Source organism: Myotis lucifugus, unplaced genomic scaffold, assembly GCF_000147115.1.
Source record: "Myotis lucifugus unplaced genomic scaffold, Myoluc2.0 scaffold_141, whole genome shotgun sequence".
Classification (NCBI taxonomy): Eukaryota; Metazoa; Chordata; class Mammalia; order Chiroptera; family Vespertilionidae; genus Myotis; species Myotis lucifugus.
The window spans coordinates 1,940,618-1,958,151 of NW_005871189.1; the positions used below are offsets into that span (position 1 = coordinate 1,940,618).

General features: G+C 48.1%; 2 protein-coding genes across 2 annotated transcripts in view; one reads left to right on the forward strand and one right to left on the reverse strand.

Moving 5' to 3' along the window:
- Window positions 1-13,444, reverse strand: part of TRPV5 (transient receptor potential cation channel subfamily V member 5) — a 29,580-nt gene extending 16,136 nt beyond the window's left edge. The window contains exons 1-8 of the mRNA XM_006094735.3: window positions 13,238-13,444; window positions 10,864-10,961; window positions 10,620-10,742; window positions 10,072-10,209; window positions 9,683-9,781; window positions 9,372-9,547; window positions 8,835-8,981; window positions 6,796-7,008 (exon numbers count right to left, since the gene is read on the reverse strand). Coding sequence (XP_006094797.1) covers window positions 6,796-7,008; window positions 8,835-8,981; window positions 9,372-9,547; window positions 9,683-9,781; window positions 10,072-10,209; window positions 10,620-10,742; window positions 10,864-10,961; window positions 13,238-13,365 — 1,122 coding nt within the window. The 5' untranslated portion in view covers window positions 13,366-13,444. The remainder of the gene's footprint in view (window positions 1-6,795; window positions 7,009-8,834; window positions 8,982-9,371; window positions 9,548-9,682; window positions 9,782-10,071; window positions 10,210-10,619; window positions 10,743-10,863; window positions 10,962-13,237) is intronic.
- Window positions 13,445-15,856: 2,412 nt separating this feature from the next.
- LLCFC1 (LLLL and CFNLAS motif containing 1) overlaps window positions 15,857-17,534 on the forward strand; it is a 3,779-nt gene continuing 2,101 nt past the window's right edge. Inside the window, 1 exon segment of the mRNA XM_006109993.3 lies at window positions 15,857-15,928. Coding sequence (XP_006110055.1) covers window positions 15,857-15,928 — 72 coding nt within the window.

The window sequence follows — 17,534 nt, forward strand, 5'->3', positions numbered from 1 at the left end:
TTAAACCAGGCAGTAGGGTGCTACAGTCTCCTTCCTCCATCATGTTTCCCTGGCTCACCCTTACTTAATCCTTGAGATTTAAGTCACAGCTTTCCTCCTGGGTCAGGTGACTCTTCTGTAGGTCCATGGTGCCACTCTGTTCACAGTCCTCACACTGAAATTATCGGAGCACTCCAGGTCTCACCAGTAATCTTAGAGTTCCCTGAGAGCAGGGACATCTAACTCTGACTTTTCATCACAACACACAACATAGTAGGTGTTCCCATAATAAGAAAGAAAAGAAGGAAGGAGGGAAAGGAGAGGGTGAACAGGTAGGTAGCAGCTGAGTATGATCTGAGAGTTGCAGGGGGACGCAGGATGTAGGGATGGGGGAAAGGGTGATAATTAATTGGGCTTTTCTTGGATTTTCAGGTTCCTAGCTCAAGGTCACTTAAGCAGGCATGGCTAATATTACACAGAAAATATTCCACCCCACCTCTTTAAAAACAAATGTCTTCCAGCAATGACCAGAAGTCTTTACATCATCACATGGCTTGAAATTTCAGCTGTTGTCAGCAGTTAACTCCCCTGCAGAGGCTGACTTCAGTGAGAATTGGCCCAGTGAGATTGCTCTCACTTGCCAGCTGGCTGAGCTCATTGCCTTGAAGGAAATGCCCAGAAGGGATGTGCAAGCACAACCATGTACCACCAGGGGGAAGGGTGGGGAGCAAGCATGGATGACCTGGGAGGAAGCGGGGAGGACACCAGAAAAAGTTATCAAACCTCAGTCCTAGACCCACTTTTTCTCCCCAAGATCCCAGTCTTACAAAGGAATGAAGCTCCCAGAAAGAGTCTTACTGGCTCATAAAGAAGAGTTACTCTGATCCTCTCAAATGTACAGGGGTTTCTTACTAGGCTGCCCATCAGAAACAACTGGGAAGATTTTGTCACGACATCCATACCCAGGCAAACACTGGGGACTCTCACTCAATTAGTTTGGATCAGAGACCTAGCATTTTTTTTAAATGTAGGCATTCCTTCTATACTTCAAGTTGAGAACCACTAGACCAAAAAAGAGGAAAATCTCCTGGTTCCCATCTAATGCCAGAAGCTGGTCCACCCATGCTGCTTGACACAGTTGCTGCAAGGAAGAAACATCTGAAGAGCTTACGTTTCAAGGGACCTGGAGTACATGGCATATGTTTGCTCCCCCTCTTAGCACTATGTGTTTTAAACAGGACCACCTCCCCAAGAAAGGTTGTTTCCCCAAGTGAGGATTTTTCCCTGGAGTTAGGGATTAACAGGACTAAGGAAGAGAATAAATCAGTGAACCCCCCTAGTGTTACAGAAATACCATGTACTACTTATGAAGAACTTGGACTAAGACTGTTGGCAATAAATTTGGGACTTGTTGGGCCCACATACCCAGGGGTCTGCCCACCAGGGAAAGCACCAAAGCACCAAAGCACCCTGGAGATCCACCAACACAGGGCAGTCCCAGGGAAGGCAAGCAGTGAGGCTGGGAGGAACATAACCTTTCCTGGGTAGGATAATCTCCTTCAGTCACTTCCTTGTAGCCTATCAGTAGAGCAGTGACCTTGGAATAGCCCTTGTAATGGGACACAGAGATTAACCTAGACAGGATTAAAATCAACAGAACTAGATAGAGACAGGATTTTTGGCAAAGGTCAGATAAGAAACAAGGAACCCAAAACATACCATGATGTGATTATAGAGGCATGCTTATAGGATCAAATGGTATAAATATAGATGTAACAGGACAATAAAGGGAGAACCTCGCTATGCTGATCAACTGAACACTGCCTCTGAGTCATTCCTTCTTCGATGACTCCGTCCACACCTTTGGGAACCCCTGGACCTGCTGGGGCTGGACCCCAACAATCTAAGACTGCTTTCCAAGCATTTTATTTCATGTCTTGGTCTCTGCATTTTCTCAGAGGAGTCCTTACCAAAGAAGTAGGACCTACCCTATATCCTATCAAAAATGGTTCCTATGATCAAATCTAGAAAATAGATAGTAGCTTTGGTAGCTGGAGGTGGGAGACACTTCTGTATGTGACTCCCTGCCCTTGCACTCCAGTGTCCCTCATCTTTCCAGGGAAAGATTAGATGTGGCCAGATGAGTGTGCAGGCCCAGGTTCAGGGCAAAGCCTGGAGACACACATTTCTCATGCAATGGATCCCCTAAGAAGGAAAACTGAAATCCAGCACCTTGGTCTGGAGGGAGAAATGGCCTGGCTTCATATTAAAGGGGAAGGTTCGGAGTAAAGCAGACCAGAACCCCAGACCCAGCGCTGCCCTCACTAGATGAGTGTCTTTGCCAATGTACTTAACCTTTCTTGATTGACTTCAGATTCACTGTCTTAAAAATGGTGATAATAATATTATTTATTTATTAGGATATATATGAGGATCAAATGGTATGGAAGTGTTTTATCATCCAAAATAGGGTATACAAAATTAAAGCATCGCCCAGCAGTGAGTCAGAAATGCAGAATCTCAGATCCCACCCCAGACTTGCTTCCAGAATCTGCGATTTCACAGAATCTCCAGAGCACATGTAAAGTGCACCAAGCAAGCACTCAGTAGATGCTGTTTTTACCTTGCTGGTTCCCTGCTTCTCTTCATCTCTTTCCCTGTCTTTAATTTGCTGTGATTGTTCCACAGGAAGTGGTTAGGACCCCTGAACAAAACAGTGTAGAGTTGGAGATCAGTGGGGCTTTCAAATAGCTGGGATGCTCTGGGTCATTGAGAGCTTTGAGAAACAATGATGTGTAGACAGATCAATCCACTGACCATGACAGGCAGAGGATGATTTAAAATGAATGGAAACCTGCCTGCCCTGTCACTCCTGCCACGGTCTTCTCCCTTACTCTCTGTATCCAGTCCTTTGCACCATAGCATTGATTTTACCTTCCATAAGTCTCCTGGTGCTAATCCTTTCTCTCAGTTTCCCCATCACAACCCAAGAAAAATTAACCATTGTCTCTTGCTTGCTAACCTATAATTACCTCTTAACTGATCTCCCTACATCATCCCTGGCCTTCTCCAATCAGTTCTCCACTCTACAGAGACATTTTTCTAAAATAAAGTCTAGTCAAGGCCCTCCCTTCTTTAAAATCCTTCAGAGCTCTCCATTACTTCTGGATAAAGAGAGTGGCTTCTCTATCACTATGGCCTGCAAGGCCCAGATGATCAGCGAAAGATTTGCCTGGACAGCCTCATCTGGAGGCTCCTGCCCAGCTCCTGTGCTCCCAGTCTTCACTCAGTGCCTAGACGTTGGCGAGGCTCTTTCTGCCTTTTCATAGGCCTCTTTTCTGCTTCAAACTCACTTTGTACCTTTCTCTCTTACCCAGGTCTCAGCTCAGTGACAAAAGGCCAGAGTTTTGCTCAGACCATGTTGAATTTCTAACACCTAGAATAATATCTAGGCTCTATGAAACTCTCAATGATTATTTGTTTAATGAATGAATTAGTGAAATTTTTTGGTGGGGGGAAGGACAGAGGAGAGATTGAAAACATTTTCAAGAGACAAAATGGAAATTTGATGATGGAAAATCTTCAAGAGACAAAGAGATCTGATGGTGAGTGACTAATGCCCTCTTGCTGACCAGCACATCAGGAATCTAATGATTGGAGTGATTGACTTCAGACTGGACAGCTGGAGCTGAATCGATATCAGAGATGGAAATTGGTAGTTTTCAGCCTTGGCTAAATATCAGGATCACTAAAAGAGTTTCTTATAAATACCAATGCAGGGCCTCTCTCAGACATTCTGACTTATTAGGTGTGACGTAGCTTACTTAGAACTGGTATCTTTACTAGCTTCTCATGTTTGTAATGTGCAATCTTGGTTAAAAACTATTGATCTTCTAGACAGATCTGTTAAAACTAACAACCAAGCTGCCTGACTCCCAGACTTTGAACTGTCTACCCACCTGCAAACCTAAGAGAACCAATGCTATAGTGGCTATTGTACTGCCCAAACCAAATAGACATTGAATGGAGATAGGAAATTAACTCTACTTAATTAACAGAATTCTTGGGAAACTCTGGAAGAGCATAACTTTTATGGATGAACAATGAGGCATCTTAGGCTTAAGACACCCATTAAAATATCTTTAAGACTAGATTGAGATGAACTCCATCCTCATATACATCTGCTTTTGTATAGTGTGTAGTATTTTTCTTTCACTTCAGCTGTCTTGAGACAGTGCTCTAGGCCAATGGTTGGCAAACTGCGGCTCGCGAGCCACATGTGGCTCTTTGGCCCCTTGATGTGGCTCTTCCACAAAATACCGGCTCTTCCACAAAATACCGACTTCTGCGCATGGGCCACGAAGTTTCAATCGCACTGTACGTGCGCGCCCACTCGTGGTATTTTGTGGAAGAGCCACACTCAAGGGGCCAAAGAGCCACATGTGGCTCGCAAGCCGCGGTTTGCCAACCACGGCTCTAGGCTATCCTCATGGAACCCAGTGACTGCTCCAGAACCCACGAGATCCACAGAGGAAATCCTACAGTGACTAAGACTGAAATCCTGTGTGTCCAGATTGATTAATTTAATTGGATGTTAAAGTATTCATTTGTCTAACAAAAAGCTCCATGGGCTAAGGAATCTGTCAACAATTGCATTAATCAAGTCAACACATGTATTGATACATTTTCATTTTTTCAAGACTTTCAAGTAAAATAAAAAGCAGGAAAAAAAGAAAAATTTTTATTAGCTAACTAATCTGGTGCATCATGAAAGCAGAATCTTTCAGATCATGGTGATAGGTGTAGAAGCCCCTGATCTGATCCAAATTGACTTACTATTGAATGCAAGGAACACAAAAAATCTATAAACTCAGGACCACGTCTCAAGGGGCAATGCCAAAGAATAGGAACCTCTCATTGGTGAGCTTTGCTATCCAAACCCCTTACAATAGCATTCTTAACCTTCTTAGTCCCCCTTCCCCATGAAGGTAAAGATATTTGAAAGTCAAGAGTCTTCTGTTTGGACTAATAATTACTTAAATAGCAGGGGGTGAGAGGCACTTCTGTATGTGACTCCCTGCCCCTGCACTCCAGTGTCCCTCATCTTACCAGGGAAAGAGTAAAAGAGAAAAAGGATAAAATAGGAAAAGAAAAGAATAGGAGAGAGAGAGAGAGAAAAAAAAAAAAAAAGAAGACGAGTAGGCACAGTCAGCTACAATTATGCTTCACCTAGTCCTGAGGCAAGGGGAGGGGTTTTATAATATAATTTAGACTATCTGGGTCAAAGGAACATGTTTGTACACAATTAGTCCTGCCCCAAAGAGAAAGTCACACAGGGAGGAGATTCGGTGCTAATTAATCACTTGGCATCACCCAACTCTTGGGCCAGAACACTATCTACATTCCAGATCCAGAAAACCCCTAAGTAAGCTTGAGACAAAGGAAGGCTGGGAATTAGTGCATCTACAGAAATAGGGCTGGGGATGTTGGAAAAGCCCAGCTACCCCCAACTCCTTCATGTTTATATCTTTTTCTACTTCTAGCCACTCACCCATTCACTTGGCCATCTTCTAAATGTCCTTAGTTCCCCAGTTTGGTCTCCATACTAGGGGCAAACCTCATGCCCATTTTGAGATGCATGGGACACAAATTCCCCTAAGCACGCATGCCCTCCTCTAACAAGTCAGCAAATCCTTTTTTATGAGAGACAGGGCTCTGGATACATAAGCATCTGTCTATATATCTAGAGGTGGTTATAGAAGCAGAATAGATAGAGTGTCTTGATCTACTTTAGGGTTTAGTGAGGCATTTGGCCCTGTTCCTTCTCTGAGCATACCACTGTCTTTGGTCTAACTTTGCTCCTTGGCCTATGCAGTTTATGCTCTCATTCTGACACTAGTCCAGGCTGAGTTATACCCATGGCTAGTCCATCCTGCATAGAGCATACATCTCCAGTCACCTACCTCCTACTTGCCTGGCTAAATTCTTCCTCTTCTGTCTCACTTTCTGCCCACATGCCTGCAGCCCCTTTCAGCTCTTTTCAGATCACCAGGACAAAAAAGTTGTCCTACAAAAAATTAACCAGCCCAATGTAGCTATGCTTGTTGAATGCCTATCTTCAAAAATACTCATTAGAGTCTACTCATTCTGCTATACTCAAAGGAGGATTTGCTTCCTCTAACAGCAGACTCTTACATTTCTTCCACACCTCTACTCAGTGTCCTCACCACCCAGGTCTCTGAAGGACACCACGGGAGGCAAGCCCACCAGAGTAAATTTGCTTCCGAGATTATTGGCTTCAGCCTGCTACACTATACAGGCATCCTTCTGCAGCGTATCTGACAGGTGGTCAGACAGCTGACACATCCTTGCCAATATGCTTTGTATTGACAGAACACAGAAGAGAATGGAATCCAGAGGGCTATGCTACCCTCACAGAGATGAAACGGACCCAGACATGGACATGGAGCATGATTTCCCTCCCATTAGAACAACAGGGTTTCCCTTCAAGTTCACATTACAAAAGACTGGTCCTCTCCCTACACTGAAAGGACTTTTACCAATGCACAGTATTCCTAACACCAAGCATCCTTTCAAAGTCAGTGAGAGAAGCCACAATCCCTGGACAAGTGTATTTTTACTCAGTAAGCCTCCTTTCTGGTGCCCCTATCTCATGTCCAACTTCTGTCAGGTGCTTAGGAGTCTGCAGCTGTTAGAGCCCAGTGAAGGGTATCTTCCCTGGGTAGTATCATTTTGGTCTCTAGCACCATCACCCCATTTTTACATTCCCTTTCATCTCCTTCTGCGAAGAGTCACCTGTAGCAGTTTCTGTTCCTTAAGGGTGATATCTCGGGAATCTGTGTGATTGCTGCTACAATTCTTGAGGGGGCGGTTGACACAGCACATGGTGAAGCAGCTCATGTAGAGCACATACAAGGCACCCAGAATGCAGAAGTAGGGCCTCCCATATTTCCTCCACTTGAAGCTCACCAGCTGCTTCACTGGGGTCTGTTCCAGGATCTGACGAGCCTGCCATGGAAGGAGAATATAGCTTGGGTGATCAACATAGTGAGCAGTGCAGGGCTTCCCACTGGGTCCCAGATGGGCAGGTCAGTCACCAGCACTGGCATCATTTTTTTTTACAGACAACTAGTAAACCTCTTCTATATGGTAGGGCTACGGGTCAAGTTATAGAAGTGAACACAAGACACTATAACATCATTGAGGCATTGAACAATGAGCAGCACATAGTTGAAAGGGAAAGTTCGTAAGATCATTCCATGAAGTAGTAGCAATTGCCAAGGCAGGAAGGTATGAGAAGCCATTTGGAGATGAGATATGGTTGGGGATAAGAGATAACCTGTTGGGAGTGATGGGCAGGAGTTAAAATGAATGAATGCTATAATGGACAGATTATCCTACATCAGGAATGTTAAAGTGGGGAGTTTGAACTTTTTTCTTAACATAATGAGAAGCAATTGGGAGTTCAAGCAAGGAAGTAGCCAGATTTGTTCTAGAAGTCTATGGTCTGGAGAAAAGCGATAGAGGACCCAGGTAGTAGAATGTGTCAATGACCTCTGATGTAACTAGATAGTGAAAGGTTAAAGATAGAAATGTGAGGGGGTAATGAACGTTTGAGAAAATATAAAAAGGCCAATTTTTTTTTTTAAAAAAAGGGAAAATTCAAAGCACAGCCGGAGAGATTAACCATTGACAGAAAGAATATCTTTTCCATTAAACCTAGAGAAGAGAGAGAGTGCAGTTTCCAGATATGTGTGGCAGGACCAGGCAGGAAGATAAAGAAGGTAGGAGACTGGGTCTTCTGATGGAACTAAGCGGGAAGGCAGTGAGGGACATAAAAGGAGCTGGAAGAGAACTTTGAAGGAACAGAAAACTAGCTGACAAAGACAAGAAGAAAACCTATAGGAGAATATTGAGAGTCTGCTGAAATCAGAGACCAAGGGACTTGTGGTGACACAATCTATCAGAGGGAGTAGGCTCTAATGAGGTATACCTGTTCCCAGGAATATCCTCTGAGGAAGTTCATACAAACTAGCCACTCACCTTTTCTTCTATTCATTACCACTTAGTCATCTGAGTTTATGGCTCTAGATGATTCCTACGAAATTAACAACTGGCAAATAAATACCAGAAGCTATATCTGGCCACTATCTTGGAGATTCCTGGTAGTTCAAAGTATTTTCTCCTCTCTACCTGTCTTCAACATATTTGCCTTTCCCTCATATCACTCAACTCGGGTTGATCATTGTTTTTCCCTCTCCAGAAAGCTCTCTTTTTTTCTCATCTTCCTGGGAATTCCTAACTCCTCCTTAAAGACCCACCTCAGGCACTTCTGGGACATTGTCTCTGATCCACCCAACCTCAATTTTGCTGCCATTATTCACAGTACAAACCCCTGGAATGGTATACATTGTACTCTACTGCAATTGTTGAGGAAGGGGACTGTAATTGAGGAAGTTGACAGATAGGAACTGTGTTTTGTTTATTTTTGTATTCTCAGTTCCTTGTACAGCATCTGGGACACAGAAGGTGTTCAATATGCTGAATGACTAAATTAATGAGTGAGTGATAGTAAGCAACCTCCATTTGGAGAGTTCCTTATCTGAAATGTCAGTGTGACAAAGGTAAGGGAAAAGGACTAGAGCTAAGCAGAGGGAAAGTGCAGTCAGGAAAGGGGTGTTGATTGGACTTTTCTCCCAAAGGTTCCAGGAGTCTTGTCTCCATATATTTCCATATATTATCAGGTGAGGAAGTGTCTGGAACCCAGGATCTTAGCAAATGGATAGGCTCTGCACGAACACATGACAGTCCCTGATCCTCCATCTCATCCTTACCTCCCGCTTCTTAGAGGAGACCACGAGCTCCAGAAAGGACACCTTTTCTCCCCAGGAATCGATCTCTGTGAGGTCATAGAGAGTAGAGGTCAGCGGCCCGTAGGACCACTGGATGTGCTTCCGCTTCTGCATCAGGTGTTGGAACATCTGTGAGAACACAGCAATGAGTAGGAGTGTCAGTGTGTGAGAAGCTGGTCCAGGGGAACACCACCATTGAAGAGCTTGGCACCCATTCCTTGGGACTGATGACAGTCAGGAGGTAGCAAGCCTTTGATTCCATAAACCTCCTTATTATTTTTTTGTTATCTTTCCTTCCCACAAACCTTACAAAGATCTGAAAGAAGAGAACAGGCCAAGGGAACAGAACTTTGGGTTCCCAGTAGATATTCTAAAGAATGAGCCTCAGGTCCTCCTTAGCCAGGGATTCCTGAGGCTGAGGCTTTTAGTGACAGGGTTGGAAGTAAGGGACTACCATCCTTTTGGAGAGTTTGAGGAGATGGATCATGAGAACATGTAGGGTTGGAGGGTGTCCCTCACCACAGTGTTGCCCTCCACTCCAGCCAGCTTGAAGGGGGTGAGACCCTGGTGATTGGGTATAAGGTCCAGGGACTGCAGGTGGCCCCCATGCCCATCATAGGACAGCAGCAGGTTGTACATCTGGCAGGCAAAGGTCTTGTTGGGCTGGAAGACGAGGATGTGCAACACTGTGTTTCCTGGGGAGGACACCGGTGTCATGTGGCTGCTGGACCCTAGTCCCTGATGGTCCCCATGGTGGGCCTGACCATTGTCCCAGACCCTCCTCTTCCACCCAGGTCCTTTCCAAGTTTTTTCCACACTCCAGTGCTTACCCAGGGAGTCCTGGGCCCGGATGTTAGCTCCATGTTCAATGAGCAGACGCACGATCTCCTCACTGCCCACGCAGGCAGCAAAGGTCAAAGGGTGCTCCCCTGGGGAGACAGAGGGCTCCATGGCATGAGTGCAGGCTGGGATAGGCACCTTCCCAGTGACTGCCTGTTCCTCCACACAGCTCAGCTCTAGACTTGGGAACACTTATCAGCAAAACCAGAGGCAGGGATGGTGCAGAGGCCCTGGGGGAATGGGCTCTGGCCTTAAGCCCTATAAGGGCTGACCCCAGTTCACCCCACCCCATCAGGCACAGAGCTCTCCTCATTCCATCCTCCCCTGGCTCTTGCCTGCCACCTACCTCCCCTTCCCCAGCTCTGGCTCTGGTTCTCACCAAAGTAGATGTGGTTGTGGGGGCTGAGGCGGAAAGCTGTTCCTGTAGCTCTGGCAGAGACGCTGGCCCCGTGGGCGAGCAGGGCTCGCACCAAGTTCACATTCTGGTTCATGATGGCCATGTGCAGTGCAGTCTGACCTGGTTCAGAGAGAGCCCTCAGTCATGGGGGTCTGTCCCCATTTCTTCCAAAGGTGCACCATCTGCCTGGCTTGCAGGAGGTCCCTGACACATCCTTGAATAGATTTATGCCCTCAGCTCTGCAGACTGGGCTGTGACTGAGGGCAATTAGTCCCTCAGGCTGTTTACTGCATTGTCCCTACCTCTTGGATTTTGGGGATAGGGCATAATTGCAATCACTCTAGTGTTGCTGTGAAGGAAATAGAGTCCTGTCCTTCAGGGAACATGAAAGGAATTGAGGGAAATAATAAATGGCTTGAGGAAGTCGTGGAAGCCAAGACCAGAACCTGTGTATTCTTCCCAACTCAGAGGCCCATGCGAACAGACCCTCCCCTACATGTTTCCACCTTGAAAAACTGAAGGTTCCTCACCTACAAATGGCTCACAGAGGGTGGACTCATAAACCAGCTCCGGGGCGGCCTCCATCAGCACCATGGCAGCCTCCAGGTTGTCATAGAGGGCCGCTATGTGCAGTGCTGTCTCTCCCAGGGCTCCTGGAGAAGAGTAAGACAGAGGCATCAAACCCTCCCCTCAGGGAACAGACCCCTTTGCAGAAACTCTGGGAGTTCTGCGCCAGAGGGGCCCCATCTCTATCACATTAAACTCTGAGCTCACCTCTTTGCCGTAAGTCGCAGCTTCTGTCTAGCAGAAGTTTCTTCAAGACAGAAAGGTCATTGTCCTTGGCAGCCTGAAGTAGTGGAGATTCTTGAATCCTGGGAGAAAATGAACATGAGTGATGCAGAGACAGAATTGCAGTGAAGCTGAGAGCAGAGCCATTATATCACACTAGGTCTTCCCACACTGGGGGCCTGGGCTCATTGAGTAGGAGACTCAGCAGAGGCTTGTAGTGACCAGGGAAGGAGGGCCTGGGCTGCAGAGTGGGTGGCCCTGGTGGCCAGGAGAGGAGACCATGAGGCCTGGCTGAATCCATCTAAGCTGTGTAAATGTTTCAGGAACCTGGGGAGCTGGAGCAGGTCAGGGAGATGGAACTTTGGTCCCCGGTTGACACCCTGGCCTGGGGAGTTTGAGAGATTAGAACTGGGCAGAGAGGATGAGGCAGGCCAGGTATGAGAGTCGTGTGTGTTTGTGAGTTGCTGAAGTTCTGATTACCCCTCTGGACTGTTTAGGTTCACATCCATGATGGGGGCAGGGAGAGTTTGGGGTGGGTTATGGAGAATCTATTCTGGGTGTTGCCCTCAAATTGAATGGTCTAAACACCCCTGTTGTAACTAAGGGGGAACACAACCTGGAGCTTCTCAGATAGTGCAGCTTGGAGTGCGGGGTGGGGTGGGGGGGGGAGTGCACCCTGTGGAAAGGCCCATCTCAGGGCACCTCTCTCAGCCAGCCTTTGTTTCCCCTTGCTGGATGAGCCAAACAAGAGACAAAACTGAAGCCCACCCTGCTGGGCAAGTCAGTGTTAGCTGGCTGTGAAGATGACCACAGGGTCTGGCAGATTGAGAGTCATGAGGGAGAGACAAAAGGCAGACAAACTGACTGGTGACCATGATGTCTCTCAGTCCCAAATTCCTCTTCAGTGGCCCCATGAGCCATTGGAAAGGGTGTTTTACTTAGTGAAGCAGCTTTTTTTTTTTTTCCTCAAGGCAGAGCTCAGGTCTGCCCTAATTTAAGAAAGCGCTCTCAGAAAGGGACCAGCAGAGAGAGGGACAGCCCCTGCCCCATCTCACCTGGACCCTCAGTCCCAGCCACAGCTCAGGGTGGCCAGGGCTAGGCTTCCAGAGTTCAGCTCTATGCTGCGGGCACTACACACAACCTGTTGCCCGAAGCCTCTAGTCCACTGCCCCCTGCAGAGGGAAGGTCTGCCCTAATCCCAGTCCAAAGCAGGGACACAGGTGGGAGGCCAAAGGTTCCATTGCAGGGCCTGGGGTGGCTGCTGCTGAGCAAGCAGAGAGCCTTTCCTGGAATGAGGGTTCAGATTGCGCCCAAGCCCTGCTACACAATTTGCAAGGCCTGGGGCAAAATGAAAGTGCAGGACCCCTTGTTTAAAATATTATTAAGAATTTCCAGATGATAGCAGTGCATTAAATAGAGTGCAGGGCTTTTCTGAAACCCAGAGCCCTGTGCAACTGTAGAGGTCACCTACCTGTGAAACCAGCCCTGGCTGGACCCCTGATCTGCCAGTGTGTGTTCAGCTCATTCCCCAAGCTCCCATGCTCTCCCATGGGAGACAACTCTTCCAAACACTCCGAGGCAGAGGCCCACCCACAGATGGGTCCCTGCCCTGCCTGCACTTCAGGAATCTGGACCTCGGGGCTAATTAGCCAAGATATGACCTGCCCCCAGGTGTATCAGCCCCACCTGCACTGAGTGTCCCAGAAGCAGACACAGGCTTTATCAACAGCTGTATTTCCAGTCCCCAGCACACCGCCGCACACGCCCCACTCAATAAAAGGCAGATGAACTGGTCACCAACTGATGGTCCGCGAACCACTGGTGATCCATGAGATCCAAAAGGTTGGTGACCGCTGACTGAACTGAGGACTCTCCAGTGTCACCTGGGTTTCCTTCCTTGGCTGTCAGCTCCAGGTGAACAAAGCTCTCCTCCTCTTTCCCACCAATTCATTTCCACTTCTACTAATGCTGATTCCTCCCTCTTTCTTCAACCCACAGGGTCTCCTCCCTTCCCCAGCAACCTGCTCTCCACCAGCCTGCACCTGTCTGCAACCCCCCGAACATACTGGCTTCTTCCCTCTGGTCCCTCTTGTCCCCACCCTCTTCTCCCACCAGGTAGGCAGATGAGATCTCTGCCTCTAAATCTATGGAATCCACATCAAGGTCTCCCTGTGTGGCTCAACTCCATCCCCCACCCCTCACCACTGAGAGGGGCAACTTGGGTTTTGTGACTATAACGGTTGGTTGGGAGAAAGGGCACATCCAAGTGTCTGGCGCTGAACTCTGGGGATAGACTGGAGTGGGCAAGAAGGTCTGTGGATCAGCGAGAGGTGGGACGCCATGTGACCGGACAGCTTACCTCTTCTGTTGCAGCATGTGGGCCTCATCCAGCTGCTGATCCCAGTCTTTCTCTCTGAACATCCATGAGGTCAGAAGTTTCTGGAGGTGGGTCCAGGGCCCTTTCACCTTGGGTGGAGGAGTCCCCATGTCTTCTCCTTGCAGGCAGGTGATGGGGCGTGGTGAAGAGGCAGGTCCAGGACTCAGCAGCTACTGAGGAAGTGGCCAGGTTTGCTTGGGGGTTGGGAGTGAGAATGATTGTATCTCCCGTGCTATTTGTATGTGCAGCCTGTGGTTGTGGGGTGTGTGTGTATGCATGTGCACTGGTGACTGGCTGCCCTGTCACGAGAGAGCAGCTTTACCTGGAAGGGGAGGAGCTGTTTCTAGAGTGAACCTCTGAGACACAGAGCCTGCCCTACAGCCAGGAGGGGAGAGGGGAGGGAACTTTGGCAGTGGGTTGGGGCTGAGACCTGGACAGGTGAGGGGCGGGCAGAGCACTCTGAATGGGGAGCTAGGTGAGAGACCTAGAAGCTGGCTCCCACAAGCAAGGTGAGCAGTCAGTGGGATGCATGTGATCAGGAAGTCATGTCCTCCAGCTGGGCTATCAGCCTGGTTTGAATCCTGGCTCTCTCAGCCCTTGCAAATCAGTTAGGTGAGCTTTCCGTGCCTCAGTCTGCTACTCTGTAAAATGCGGGGGGAAGCACCTCTGCTCTCTCATGGAAGCGGCTGTAAAGCATGATCCTAAGAACTCAAGGATGTTGATTCTCCTTCAGAGATGAGCTTAGAAGCCCCTGAGGCTGCTTCCCTGAGTGGTGGTCATCTCTGTCCTCAACCCTGCAGCCCTGACTCACAAAAGAGGTCCAGGCCACCCTCCTCTGTGAGAAACTCAGGATGACTCTTCTCTTCCAGCTACTTGGAGCCCCCATCAGAGGGGACCTTCAGAGGGCCCTGTGTTTTCACAGCAGGAAGCGAGGCAGGTGAAGGAGGTAGACCCACCCACCTTTGGGTCCCTCTCTGGGAATGAGACAGCAGGAGGAAAGAGTAAGCCAAACTGTCTGATAGGGTAGTTTCTATTTCTCCTCCTGATCGTTTTCAAAGCAGTATATACCCACGACTGAACTGTAGTCATTCAATAGCCCTAAGAGGTAGGTGGGAATAGGAAAGGTCCTCTTTATTTCATAAGTGAGAAGACCAAGACGGAGCCCAGACGGGAAGTGTGAGTACCCACAGCAAGTAGCAAAACTGGAACTGGCTTTAAAGTTGAAACCTTAGCTCCAGATCACATGCCAGACCTTGTTGCTTCTTAGGAAACTTCTGCCTATAAAGATGTGAGAGATCTGAGTGGAGATAGTCAGGGGACCCTCCCCCTTGGGGGTCTCCCGGAGCAGGGAAATGCTCCCTTCTTTTGCGTAACAATGAAGGTGTTTTTTCTAGCAGTTGCAAGGTGGACAAAACAACCTTTAGAGTAGGGCAGGAGTTGAAAGGAAAATAAAAAAGGCAAGAAAGAGTAGATGCCGGAGACAAGGAGAAAGCATGCTCTCACCCTGGGGAGGGGGAGGTGCGGGCTGGTTAAGGGGAGGGAGTCACCTTGTGGGACATTTTTCTGCTGCGCTGGGGGTTAGGCAGGGCGAGGTGGTAATAGCCTCTGAAGCCTTGGGATTAGTCTAAGGAGATGGAGACAGCGATAAGGTTGAGGTGGGGGTTGTAGATGAGCTGATAAGCAGGGGCAGGCACAGGAAAGCAGCACCCAGCCTATAAAGCTAATCTTGGAGGGGGTGGGAGAGGGCAGGCCCGGTCAGAGCCGCACGGAGCAGGTGCACAGGGTCTCTCACCAAGGGCAGTGTCCTTGGGTCAGTGAGGAGAAAGGGGGGCAGGCTCTTCACCCTCTCACTTGCCCTTCTGCACCTGCACTGTGCTCTCCAGTGGGAGGGGCAGGTACCAGCAGCCTGAGGGAACCAGGTTGTCCTGAGGCAAGATTTAAAGAAGCTAGGAAAATTCCTTGGCAAGTGGAGTAGGGAAACTGAGATAGATAATTAAACAGCAGTTTGCAGCCATCTAGTAAATCCTATCTTCCCTAAACCAAGGATACTTAGAAGTAAATGGTTTGGTCCTGGCTGCTGTGGCTCAGTTGGTTGGGTGTCATCCCATGCACCAAAAGGTTGCTGGTTTGATTTCTGGTCAGGGCAGCCGATCAATGTTTTGCTCTCATATCAATGTTTCTCTCTTTTTCCCTATCCCTTCCCCTCTCTCTAAAAACCAATAAAAAAATCTTTTAAAAAAAAAAAGAGTAAATGGTTTGCACTTCTCCCCAACCAGAGCTTAAATCACTCTACTCGGGGATACAGATAACAGAAATCCAATGAGAGCCATTTGTCAACCACACCCAAGGACAGATGAATTTAAGGGAATAAATCTCATTTTGGTACATCAGCATAGAACTGATGAATATTCTATTGACATCCTCCACTACGACCTTCCCTAAACTCCCACTCTTTAAAACCCCTCAAAATGAAGGTCCCAGTTCTTGCTCTCTCTCCCAGGAACACACCCACACCTTTTCCCTCCCTTCCCCCTCTTCTTTCCCCCCAGGTGTTCATTGCCTAAACTAAGAGACCCCATGAGGCTTGCAACCAGGGGAGCCATGGGCAGTAGCAGCTCCTCCTGGGTTAACCCTCTGACCCTGTCCTCAAGGCCCCCTTTCTCTGACTTCCCAGTGAGTGAAAGCGGCCCCACCTAGGCTAATGTTTCCCACCTAGGCCCTCTCCTGTCACTTCTTCCATGCTAAGCCCTTCTTGTGTTTCACTGTCCTGAGCTTTAATAGCATACTTTCAAAAATCACCTGGACTCCTGTTGTGGAATCTTCCCTGCACCAAGTCAAGAGTCCACACACTACCAGCCGGCCCTAGGCAGACCTGCTCCAGGCCAGGTCCCCTTTCCAGTAACAGTCCCACCTGTCCCCGGGGTAGACTAGAGATTTGGAAACTGTTTTCTAATCTTTAAGGAGTTCTCTCTTCTCTTTTCCAGCTTTCTTCCCCACTACTCCTTCACCTCTGTCATCTACCGTATCACTACACTTTCTGTCCCTTTTCTCCTCTCATTCTTCCGCATGCTTTCTCAGCTTTCTGGGGCCAAAGACACCCACAGCCTCTCTCCCTCAGGCAGCAGCTTCAACCCTATGATGATGCCTCGACGTCCATCGTGACTCTGTAATGCCTTCCAGGTGCCCAGGAGGAGCAGGTAAGAGCAATGTCAGGGCCCAGAGCCGGTTGGTACCAAAGCAGCCAACCCCTTATTCTGATGCAATAAGGAGGGCCACACATGATACCTGGATTTTAATTGATAGGAAATATACTCCTACCCACATGCCCACAGCCACATAGGGAAAGGATTTGAATACCATACTTGAAAACATTAATAGTGATGCCCACTGGAGGGTGGAACTATTTTCCCTTTTTGTTTTTCATATTTCTTAAATAGTTTTTATTAAGAAAACAAAATTTAAGGAATTCTTGGTTCCTTCAAGGATATATTCTTTTCAGATGGGAAGTTGGGAAGGAGGGTGGTCATTATAACCAGATTCTTTCCACTCCTTCCTCTTCTGCGAGACGCTCTCCACCACAGCTTCCTTCCCCATTTATGCTCACGAGCTGGGGATAGCTTCTTTTTTGGCCAGGAACCAAGAGGCTCCGTCCTCCAAATAGCCAGGAGGACATTAGTGATTTTTTTTTTTACCCAAGCATCGTTCCCTGGACCTGCAAGTCAATGAGTTCAAGGTAGGAATGAGCAGGGTCACCTGCTTACTTTAATCTTTCCACCCCCACCGTCAAGTCACCTCCTGCACCATTCCTCAGTCACCGAGTCACCTGGCTTGGATCACCAGGAAGTATATGAAGTAGGCAATATGGGTAACATCTGTAGAAAGAAATTTCCACATGCAATCCCCTCTCCCAGAAAGGTGCGTGCTTCTGCACACATCCTTACCCCTGCATTTGGTGGTTCATTCAGATGTGGAATGCATGGGCACCGGGAGTGATGTGGGCTCATTGGGATAGACCAAATGTGTCTAGAATCTTCTCCCACTCATCCCCATCTGCGTGCCTCTCCTGTATCTCATGACCTATATCTGTTCTGGTTTTCAGAACAGCCCTCCATACTGTCTCCCCCATCTCACCCCACCCCGCTCCACCCCACCCCAACTCACCCTTAACCATCGTCTCTGTCCCAAGAAGCAGATGAAAATTAGCCACAGCCAGTTACTGCCAACAGGCATGTGCTCACCAGGTTCAAGGGCAGGGTGGGCAGTGGGCTGCTGAGGCAGG